The sequence below is a fragment of the Akebia trifoliata genome, chromosome 14, assembly GCF_017979445.1.
Source record: "Akebia trifoliata isolate Shusen 1 chromosome 14, ASM1797944v1, whole genome shotgun sequence".
NCBI lineage: Eukaryota > Viridiplantae > Streptophyta > Magnoliopsida > Ranunculales > Lardizabalaceae > Akebia > Akebia trifoliata.
In genome coordinates, this window is record NC_141388.1 from 30304926 (window position 1) to 30317224 (window position 12299).

Sequence of the window (12299 nt, forward strand, 5' to 3'; positions counted from 1 at the left end):
AATTATGGGCCTTAATAGACTGTAGGCAATATAAATATAAAAATGATGCACCAGTCAAAGATTAGCACAAAATTAGATTACAACATCCTTCTCCAAGATATCCTTATCCAAAAATAGATTAGGAGATCTATCTCTATTTGGGACAACTAATGCATGTGTGGGTAGAAATTCGGATCTTGTGAGGTCAAATGATTAAATGACTTCACTTCTTTTTAAAATGACAATGAAGAGAGTAAGAATTTTGCATGCAAATTGGGGATGCTGAGATGGCAAATTCGATAGCTGATCACATGGAGGAAAGGAACCTTGGTAAGTAGTTTATAATTTTTATTTGAGAATTAAGAATAATTCATGCAGAGTGATAGTGTTGGCTCCGTTCTTATGTTGATACGAATCAAACCCAATACACCAAAAGCATTTAGATACTAATGGTGCGGGCCTTTATCTCTTTGGAGTAAACATATCACCCAAAGTTAATTTGGGGATGACCATAGATTTACACATTCAATTTTCTCATGTTTATCATCTATAATGTCTGATCTTTTATGCTCTTAATTCCATATTTAGATCGGTCATTGGTGGTATCAAATGCTTTGATTCACATGCACGCAAAATGCGAGAGCATAAACAGGGCATGGAATGAATTCAACAGAATGCCCGAGAGAGATGTGATCTCTTATAATGCATTGATCATTGCTCTGGCTGATCACGGTAGGGCACATGAAGCTCTGGATATCTTCTTAATGATGTAGAAGAGTAGAATTGAACCAAATGAGGTTACATTGTCGGTGTCCTTAGTGCGTGCAATCATGTAGGACTAGTGGATGATGGGTGCAAATACTTTGAGCTGATGACGAAGACTTGTAAGATTGTTCCACGGACTGAGCATTATGCATGCATGGTTAACCTACTCTGCCGAGTTGGACAACTCAATGAGGCATACAAGCTCATCTTGAAAAATGTGGATGAACGAGACGCTGGAATATGGGGTTCTTTGTTAGGTGCTTGTCGGATTCATAAAATGTTGAACTTGGTGACATAGCAGCCCAACACCTCTTCAAAATTGAGCTGAGAATACAGGAAATTACGTGTTTTTGGCTAACATTTATGCTTCCATGAATAGATGGGATGATGCTGCAAGGGTGATGAAGATGATGTAAGGAGAGGAATGCTGAAGTCGTCAGGGTACAGCTGGTTTTGAAGGAAGATATCATGAACCTTATTAGAGATGCTCAGAATAAATGAAAATTAATTCGTCGGGGCTTGTTTTGCATTTAATATAAACATGAGTGATCCTGTTTTCTTGTCTTGGTGACATTTTTTAGCAAAATTAACCAAAGAAGATGAATGAGATATATGAAGAATCAAAACTGTGAAACAAAAGCAAATTTAGGTACCAATGATTATCTGTTTTCTACAAAATCTTACATTACATATTTTAGACTGATACACTAACACATTTTTTAATATAGGAATACATTTTCAAAAGAAGAAAATGAGGTTAAGAAGACCTACCACATATATAGAAGGGAACATAAAATATATGAAAAGATATAGAACAAAACTTAGGCACAAAGTTACACTTTTTATTACAAAAAACTCCCAATTGAAGATCAAATCTTCAAAAATTACCTTCCAAAACTCCTTGGAATAGAAACCCAAAAATGTTGGTAACTCCATGAGAGACTTTTCCCATAATTCATGAGAAAATTTTCCCATAAGAAAAACACAAATACTTATTTCATTCCATAATGACCAACAAATAGCCAGAAAGGTCAAATGCCAAAGAAATAATAGAAATCAATAGACGACCATGAGAGATTATATGATCTGTGCATTCAAGAACTTAACTAAGGAAACTAACAAAAAATACCTTTGACAAATATTGCAACAGAAATGGGACGAAGAGAACGATGATTGATAAAATAACATAATCAAAGATAGTTAATAAGATCAGTGACCAACTCAACCTCCCAATTGTTGATATTTCTCCTGAATCATTCATCAAAAATAAATATTTCTCCTAAATCGAAGTCCTACGAAATCTTTTCTCCAAGTTCAACCATATTATTTTACACCAGTAAATTATTTTTTTAAAATAAAACTAATTAAGGTTTGATTTCTTACCACTGACCAATGAAATGAAGAAAAAGCCGAAATTGTAGCGTTTGTGACCTTCGTCTCCAACAGAGACCAGAAAAGGAAGTTTTGTCGAGTTTAGGATTTCTTTGCAACGAGTTAGAGAGAGAAAGATGAGGGAGAACCGTGACCTTCGTTTGTAGCAAAGAAACGAAGAAGAGGAAGAAGAAGATGAGATGTAAACGACGACGAGCAAAGAAACGAAGAGAGAGAGAGAGAGAGATCTGATCTCTGTCGAAGAAGGGAAAATCACCGTCGTAAATTATCGATGAGGAAGAAGCGTCGAGGTGGAAGACGAAGTTTTCTCTGATTTTTGCAGAGAAACGAGGAAGAAGGACGACGATGTGATTTACGAGGAGATAGTTGCAAATATGAAAAGATCGTTTTGTTTACAAACGATTTTAAAGTCATAAACGATTTGAACCACAGATCTGGCGTTAATCGGACGGTTTAAATCGTTTATAGAGATATGCGTAGAGATGTTTGTCTTCCGAACGCAACCCATATATATATGTGTGTGTGTGTGTGTAAGGATCCGTGTACACACATGTATCTACTCATATATTTACAACATGGTTTATCCTATGTTAGTTAAATGTTGGCAAAAAATATTAGGATTAAGCCGATTTTTGGTGAGGATGATCTCTATGATGAGGAGATCATCATCATCATAAAAAATCAGCTAATTATTAAACTTCTAACACCATATTTATGAGTTGAAGAATTGTGGACCGTCCATTTTTTGTAAATCACTTTTGATGAGGTTAAAAGTTTTGGATTGAGCTGATTTTAGGTGATGATGATCTCCTCATCATAGAGATTGTCCTTACCAAAAATTAGCTCAATCCGAAACTTTTAACTCACATAGGACAAAATACGTTGTAGATATATGTGAATGCGGATTCTAATCATATAAATTCTACTAATATTTATCAATATTGTTCAAATTTGAGAGTTAATATATAACTTAAAATTAATTATTTAGAGTTGTTAAAATGGTAATTGCGGTACTTTTTAAATAAAGACTTTTAAAGATTTTTTTAGACTAATATTTAAAAAATATGTCCTAAAATCTTTTAACAACTCTAAATAATTATAAAAAAGCTGAGGAAAAGGTGTTTGTTTGATAAGAGACTCCTTGACCATAGTCTTCTCTTATAGATTAATGAAAAATCATTTCAATCATTAATAAATCTTTATTTTATCTCTTCAAATTTGTCATCTTAATATCTTAAATGACGACAATGATGATTATAAAATTAATTTTTATGGTATAGGTAGATTATTTTAAGTTCTAAAATATTTACACTCATTCAAGTATACATTAAACTGAATTTATTAAAATATTTAAAACATAATTTTAAAATTGAGTCAAATGTTCATCGAATTGAAACATCTCAAAAACTTGTGAGTCGACTCAAATGAATCAAATATAGTTATATTAATTATATGAATTTTCAAAAATAAGTTTTAATATATAAATTAATAAATATATTTTTATTTTCACAAAAGAATATTACATATAATCAAATAATTTGGTCAAGTTTTCTAACTTGACTTTAGGATTGAGTTATTACGAAATCCAATCAAGTTGATAGTGATGTATTTAATTTTTTTATTTAGATTCTGTTGGATTTCACGATGGCTTGATCCCAAATTCGGTAGGATCAACCTATTGAGTCAACTCAAAAATGCATTGGTTGAGATCAAAAGCTTGACTGAGTTATTTGATTGTACATAATAACTATGAAGAAAAAAAAATTATATTTATTTTAGTCAAAATTTATAAAATTAATATAATTTTATTTGGATAATTTTTGAACTTGAGAATTTTCTAGTTGATTTGATGCAATGGACATTCCAATCAAGTTTTATAACTATGTTTTAAATATTTAAAATTATTGTTAAATATTTTAATAAATTTAATATAAATTTGAAGGGATCTAAATTTGTTAGATTGTAGATTAGTCTACCTACACAAAAAATAACTTAAATGATAATGATGATCCTCATCCCATCGTCGTCATGATCATTTAGAATTTTTTTTTTGTTTAGTCAATTAAAAAGACCAAGGTCAAGTGGCATGTTATCAATCATAAACTTAGGGGTATCTCAAGTATTCATTAAAATGTAGGTTACTTTTGAAACAAACACAGTTTCTTTTAAACGTTATTGTTGAAGGGTAGTTCAGGTATTTCTTTAAAAATTACTTCAAAAGTTCAATTTTAGAATGACGTGATATAAAAAGTATTTCTAAGAGTCTAAATTATTGATTGTAATATTTTTTTTTGTAAATATTTACAATAAATAAATCTTTGCAATCATTCTCTCATAAAATTGAAAATTTTCTAGTGACAATGATAAAGAAATTAGTCAAATTTAAATACATTTGTCGTATACAATTTTTTTCTGAATTTTAAATGCAATAATCACTTCAGTGTAAAATTTGACATACCTTATATTAAAAATAATTTTTAGCACTTGCATTGGAACTTAGCTTTTAGGTGCTTGTTCTAAAACTTGGAATTGCTACCCTTAAATAACATAACATTAAAATGTTATAATAAATGTGTATTAAAATCGATGTGTATATTTTGTAATTAGTAAATATCTATATAAATAATCTCTTAAGCATTATATATGTCATGAAAAAAAATATTGTAGATAAAGTAAAGAATTATTACTACAAATCCAACTGAAAGTGAAAAATAATAATTATGCATTTTACTCAATAAATAAAAAGAGCGATATCATTTCAAAAAGTTTACGTGTGAATCACATTGTATTTATTATTTAGTTAATTTGATTAACAATGTGACCATCTTGATCGGATAATAATATTTTATAGTATTTTTTTAGAGTTTTATTATTTTAAATACCATTCATTTTTTAAAAAAAATTTATAACAATATTAGTATATTCTAAATCAATTAATGTAAAAATTTGTGAAAATAGCATTACTAAGTAATGTCTAAGGATTATGAATAAGTAAAGTAAGTAACTTAAAAATAATATTTTCACTTGTGTCACAAATCATCGATTTGATCAACAATGTGACCATCTTGATCGAATAATAATATTTTATAGTATTTTAGAGCTTTATTATTTTAAATATCATTCATTTTATAAAAAAAATTGTAATAATATTAGTATATTTTGAACCAATTAATGTAAAAGATTGTGGAAATAACATTACTAAGTAATATCTAAGGATTATAAATAAGTAAACTAAATGGGGACGGTTCGAGGGACGTGTTGAAAACCAGTTGAAAAGCAGACGTTTGAGGGACGTTAGATCTACGAAAACGGACGGTGCAGATTGTGCAAAACGTCCAATCCAACTAAAGAAACTCTGTTTCTTTTATTTACAAAAAACTCCCTCCTCTTTTCTGTTTTTTCATATTATTTTTTTTAAATAACGATCTCTATTTTTTCGTTTTCTCTCTCGACAGACGAACTCTCGACTGAAAACCCATTGTTGTTGTTTCATTAAACACCCTTCATTTTCTCACTCAACAGACAACCCAACCTTCGTTTTCCTTCGAATACTGAAATCATCTATCGATCGAGCTATTTGTTTCTACCCAACCCTTCGTCTCTTCTCTCGACAGAAAACCCTTCTGTAAATCCAAAGCTCTTTGTTTCCTTCGAACCCTTCGCTGATTGCCTTGGCGTTTCCTTCATGCCTTGACTTCGTTTCCTTCGAACCCTTCGTTTCCTTCGTTTTCTTCATTTTTTTTTTTGAAAAACAACTCTCTGTTTCATTGAAACTCGACAGAAAGAAAAAAATAACTCTCTGTTTTGTTGCCTTTGAACACTGAAACCCAACTCTTCGTTTTTCTCTCGACGGAAACCCAACCCTTTGTTGCCTTTGAACATTGAAATCTAACTTTTCGTTACTCTTCGTCTCTCCTCTTGACAGAAAATCAAACTCTCCTCTCGACTGAAAACCCAACCCATCATCTCTCTCTGGGAGAATATCACGATCTCTCTCTCAATCGACAGAACCCAAAGCGAAGTAGGAGCGACACATTGATCCGAACGATTTTGGTACTTGCAGAGGTGATTCGATCCCAAATTTTTTTACATAAATTTTTTTGATTTCATTTGTGTTTTATCCATTCTTGAGTATTTTTTACTTTGATCGTTAATGCATTTTTATAATGGGGCGGTTCATGGGTCATATGTAAAAACAATGGTTTTTCAAAATATGGGTTAGAGATTTTGGATTGAGCTGATTTTTTGCGAGGATGGTCACTATGATGAGAAGATCATCCTCACAAAAAATCAGCTCAATCTGAAACTTATCAATCCATCAAAAGTGATTTACAAATTATTGGCAAAATTTGACAAAAAATCGACGGTCCACATTCTAAATCACTTTTAATGGGGTTAGAAGTTTCAGATTGGACTAATTTTTTTTGAACCCATATCGACGGTCCACATTCTAAATCCCAAACTTCTAACCCATATTTTGAAAATTTATTAATGTTACATTGTTTTTACATATGTCCCTTGATTCATTCCCTTTTATATTTAATGAAATATAAATATTCGACTTTTGTTTCACGATATTTAATGGGTTGGATTGTTTCACGATATTCGACTTTTGTAATAATTTTTTTTACAAACAGAACCTTGTATACCATTGTTTCTAGATTTTCACCTAAAATTATGTTAAGTGAGGTATCTGTTAGTTTTACATTCTTATGGAATATCAAGCATGCTTATTTTGCTTGCCTTTACATTCAAATTAGGTAAATAAATCTTATAGGTTTTTGTTTGCTGTTAGTTCCTTACAATTATTTAGAAAGATTATGTTATTCAGGAATATTTGTAAAATGATATTGCACTTTAAACATGGCCCTTTGTGCCTACATCAAATTCATCGAGATCTACTCATTGAATAAGAGCACGAGGAATTGACTATGGAGAAATCTTTTTATTTCTTTAATGTGGAGATGAATCCCAATTGATTGTGGCAGTGTGATGCATGTGCATTTACTATTCCAAAGCACATGTGTGTTTTAGGTTATATAGAAGTATAATCTTAGTCAATAGATTTTGATGTCATAACATAGGATTTTAGATGGGTTCTATGAGTAGAATATGGATAAAGGTGTTTTGATCTTCATATTTCTAGCATTTCTGAATTTGAAAATACAAGTCTTCGTCTCTTAGCAGTTGTAGAAATCCATCATGGATGCTATCGATATTGAAAATTTGGGTGACGTGCCTATTGATGATATTGTAGGATTTTCAACAATGGAAGTAGATGGGTATAAGGATATTGAATGTCAGAGCTCAAACAAAGACGTCGAAATTTTAGCACCGTATGTAGGGATGATTTTTTATTCTAATTTGGAAGCTCAAAAATATTATGAAGATTACGGACGTCGAAATGGATTTTGGATTCGTATTCGAGATACTTCGAAGTCATGAAGGGGTTCAAATGAGGTGACCGGGATGACATTTGTTTGTTTACATCAAGGTAAATACACACGAAAGATGGAAAAAACTAAGGCAACAATCGGAAACGAAATTGTGAAAAAGATAAGTAGAAGTACTTCAACTATTAAATGTGGATGTCAGGTGGCAATGCGAATTATACATGATGTATATATACCCGATGAAAAGTGACGGTTTTCAAAGACAACCATAATCACAAGGTAGTTACACCAGGGAGGAGAATGAGTATGAGGTCAAATAGAAACATGCCAAAAGCAGCTAAAAATTTAGTTGAAGCATTCCAAAGAGAAAATCTGACAGTTGGTAGAGTTTCAGCAATCCTTGGTGGTGATACAATTGGTTTCGATAATAGGGATTGTTACAATCATTTGATAAATGTTAGACACAAGCAGTTAGAAGGGGGAGATGCACAGTCAGTGATCATGTACTTCAAATGGAAACAACTTGAAAATCCATAATTTTTTTATGCAATACAGTGTGATGACGATGGGAGGGCAACTAATTTTTTTTGGGCTGATGCTAGGTCACGAATGACATATCAATCTTTTGGGGATGTGGTGACATTCGATACAACTTATCGTACAAACAAGTATGATATGCCATTCGCCTCTTTTACTAGAGTAAACCACCACTGACAGTCTATACAATTTGGGGGTGCACTTCTACAAGATGAAACTGAGGTGACCTTCATATGGTTGTTTGAGACCTGGCTAGAAGCAATGGGAGGACGACATCCAAAATCAATAATCACCGATCAAGAATTGGCAATGAAGAATGCGATTGCCAAAAAATTTTCAAACACACGTCATCTTCTTTGTATATGACACATTGAGAAGAAATTCGTCGAGAAGTTACCACATGTATATTTTAAGAATTTTGAATTCAAGAATAAAATACAAAAGTGTATTTGGTTGACATGCACTGAAGAGGATTTTGAGAAGGGGTGGAAGGTTGTGATCGAGGAAAATGGTTTGGAAAAGAATGAATGGCTACAACAGTTGTTTCAAATACGGGAGTCGTGGGTACCTATTTATAATCGTAATATTTTTTTTGCTGGTATGAATACTACGAGTCGTAGTAAAAGTACTAATTTTTTTTTGACGGATTTGTTACTTCAAGATCAAATCTCAAAGAATTTGTTATTAAGCACGACCAAGCTTTGAAGAAGAATATAAATGATGAGATGAAAGAAGATTTTCATTCAGAACACAGGTTTCGATGTGTCAAAGATAATGAATTACTTCTGAAGAATGCGGCAAATGTGTACACCATGAATTTGTTTGAAAAATTCAGTAATGAATGGGTGAATGTGATAAATTATAAAATTGAAGAAGAACGAGTAATGGATGATGGATATCGATTGCATATTATGAAAAATAAGTTTGGTGTGCCCGAGGAGTTTATGGTTGAGTTTAATTTGGAAACATACAAGGGTACATGCCAATGCAAGAACTTTGAATTTATGGGCATACTTTGTCGATATTTTCTAAAAGTTTTTCTTCGTTATGACATTGATTTTATACCATCTCATTTTATTTTGGAAAGATGGACGAAAGAAGCTAATCGCACTTTCAGAATGAAGGATTCACTTATAATGGGTGATGAGAAAGAACAGTCTGAACCAATGAGACTTGAATATCTGTGTCAATACGGTACTAAATTAGCATGTATGGCTGCATCTTCAATCGAAGGATTCAAATTATTACGGGATAATTACGATGAAATGTGTAAAAAACTTAGTGAACTTGCACCTCGTGTAATGTCAGATCCTACAATTGATTCAGGTGGAAAGTCTACGAATAATAAAGCTCAATTTTCCCAAGTATTACTTTTGGATCTCAATATCTCTCATACGAAGGGAAGGAAGAAAGATGAAAAGGGAAAAGAAAAAATTCTCAATCCTGGTAGATTGAAGAACAGTATTGAATTGGCCCAACAAAAGAAAAAAAAGGAAATGTGCATTATATCTAAAGTTCGGTCATGACAAACGAATTTGTCCTGAAAATCCTAATAAAAAGAAAATTGGATCTACCCAAGGTAAGTAATTTCATGTTTATCATATGAATTATAAATTTAGTGGGATGTTAATTATAATTTGAGTTGAACATCACATGCTTGTTTTTTTTCTTTTTTCAGGTGACGTAGGGGAACATCATGCATGGACGGATGAATTACAACAAACAACTGAATAAGAAGGTTCTATTAAAGTGTTGAGCATGGATCAAGATTTTTTTGTTTAAGGTGCTTCCTTAATACATAAACCCTTCATTATACTTCAATGAGAAAGATGTAGAAGTAGAGGAATTTTTTTTATACATAAACCACTGTCAGATTTTTTTTACGTTACTGTTTAACTTTCAAATCAAGCAAAATTCTTCTTTTTCTTGGTAAGAGCTAAATCTTTAAATTTTGAGTCTCAAATAAGGCAACTTGGGTACTTCTCTGGGCCCATCTTCTGAAGTTAACTTTTATGGCTATCAAACTAAATTATGCAAGGGTTTGTTTTCAAGATACAGAAAGTTAATGATGCTGAGAACATAACTGCAACTGCTAATAAGTCTGGAGGAAGAAATATAGCAGAAATTTTGTTGGATACAGAGATGGGCACTAAAAGCTTATTTGTCTGGTTCAAATGGCACTACAGAAGCAATCAAAAGGTATAAGTTGGTTAATTACAAGTTCATTTTTCTTATTTCAAGTTTTTTTTTCCTTCTATTTTGCATTTAAACACTTATTTTGCATTTAAACCTTCTAAAGCTGTTTGAAAACTTGAAACAATAGTTTTATACAAATTGGAACAACTATTGAGACACATACATTGGGATCACTAGTCTTAGATGTGTAATTCGGTACGGGTATAAGGATGCAAGGAGAGACATCTATGAATTTGAGAACCAATTGATTGCAAAGGTGGAAGAGTTCTTGCAGCATGAATTTGATGAGGGTAGTGGATGTGGGGTCAAAGGAGGAGATATGGCCGTGGTTGGAACTCCATTGGGTCAGATGGTTGATGGGGTATTGGCTATGAATCAGCATAAGAATGTTGGATTCCATGGTGTGGGAGTGTGTGAGGAGGTGAATGAACTAGTTGAGTCGAGGGAAGTTGGAGTGGCTTACATGATGGGCCATACTTGTGTAGTTGTGAAAGATACATCATCATTGGTCAAGAAGTTTGCAATTGACATTGTGTATGGGTTCTTGAGGCAGAATAGCCGGCATCCAGCAGTAGCTCTTGGGGTTCCACACACCTCGCTCATTGAAGTGGGTATGGTTTACCATGTTTGATTACATGCTGAGAGGAGACGTGGGTTAGGAATGAACTGACTGAAATAAGTTAAGGGGATCATAATAGACAGAAAGAAGACATTATTTGGAATATTTGGGAAACATTCTGACATTGTCATCTGGTTTGGAGATTTGAAGAGTTAATGAAATATACAAAGAAGCCCAGTAGCAGCTCCTGTAGGAAGGGTGTACTTACCTTTGTTGAGGATACTTACCATAGTTTCCTCTTCTTGTTTATTTATTTATTTATTTTTTTTGTTGTCTTGAGATGAGATTTTAACAAAAGGTTTCTTAAAAAAAAAAAAGAGGAGAGATGGGTGATATCCACCATTACCTTAGCCTAGTAGGAGCTTTTGTGATTGTGAGAATATTTAATATATATTTTAGGAGATTCTCTATAAACCAAGCGTGAGATCCACCATTAATTATTTGATCTTGCTCATGTTTGTGTAGATATAGTACGTCAGATAATTTATTACAGAAGTTAAATGATGAATGCTAATTACTTATGAATTCTTGTATTTTACATGGGTTGTATTGTATTATTGTAGGAAGTCTCTGAAGCAGTTTTGAATGCTGATCATAAGTAGTTCACGTGAGTCAGATTCTAACAACTCCACTGAACAAATATTGTTAAGGAACTACTTGGTGATGGTGCTGATACTGATGTTGATGCTGATGCACAAGGGTGTTGTTGTTCTGTTCAGTGAGTGTTGTTTTGCTGTTCTGTTGGGTGTTGGTGATGCTCTGGCAAAAGGATTGGGTGTTGGTGGTGCTATGGCAAAGAGTAGATGATGACTCAAAGATGCTACAAGCACAATAAAATTCTGAAATATGTTAATTTAGCAAGATAACTCAGAGTGATACTTTATGTAAATTTTGAAATCTGGCATTTGGAGTGTGCGTGTTTGAGCATTTTGTTTGATTGATTATATTGTCTGTAACTGTAGCTTCAATGGATTTTCTTAGTTGATGGGTTTGGTTACAATTTTAGTGTTCATGGTGGTAATGCCTATATTATGAGCTTAAATGAAGAAATTGGTTTGTGATTGTTGTTGGGTTTATTTAGGATTTGAAGTTCTTACTTGATATCAATATCAATCTAATATGTTGTTCCCTGTACCAAATACAGTGTTACCACCTTATACAACTCCTACAAGATTCAAATTAAACAATGAATATTAGCACCTCAACAGATTATATTCTAGACACGAAAATAATAGACAATTAATGAATTGAAGGCCAAGAACTCTACGCTGGCCAACATACAACAGGTGGCCATCCAAGCTAGTATACCTCCTATTACACACCCTTCTTTATTTGTAATAATAAAAGTTCTACAGATAGATTTTAATCCACCGTTCCAACATGCAAAAGCTAGTTTTTATTTTATGTTAATTGTGTCA

At 32.4% G+C, this 12299-nt stretch overlaps 1 protein-coding gene and 1 long non-coding RNA gene across 3 annotated transcripts; both read left to right on the plus strand.

The window, feature by feature from the left end:
- Positions 1–8791: 8791 nt before the first annotated feature.
- LOC147386724 (protein FAR1-RELATED SEQUENCE 9-like) lies at positions 8792–9592 on the plus strand. Its single transcript, XM_086424604.1, has one exon. It carries the CDS (start codon positions 8792–8794, stop codon positions 9590–9592), a length of 801 nt encoding a protein of 266 aa, XP_086280730.1.
- Positions 9593–9704: 112 nt separating this feature from the next.
- On the plus strand, positions 9705–11562 carry LOC147386725 (uncharacterized). 2 transcript variants are annotated; one of them, XR_015172265.1, is made up of 3 exons: positions 9705–9849; positions 10119–10265; positions 11445–11562. It is a non-coding gene; the product is annotated as an uncharacterized LOC147386725 (long non-coding RNA). The 2 variants fall into 2 exon arrangements; XR_015172264.1 differs by having other exon boundaries at positions 9709–9849; positions 10125–10265.
- The last annotated feature ends 737 nt before the right edge of the window (positions 11563–12299 follow it).

Excerpts from the sequence above, each read along its gene's own strand:
- LOC147386724 (XM_086424604.1), top strand. The coding sequence starts at position 8,792 with ATGAAAGAAGATTTTCATTCAGAACACAGGTTTCGATGTGTCAAAGAT.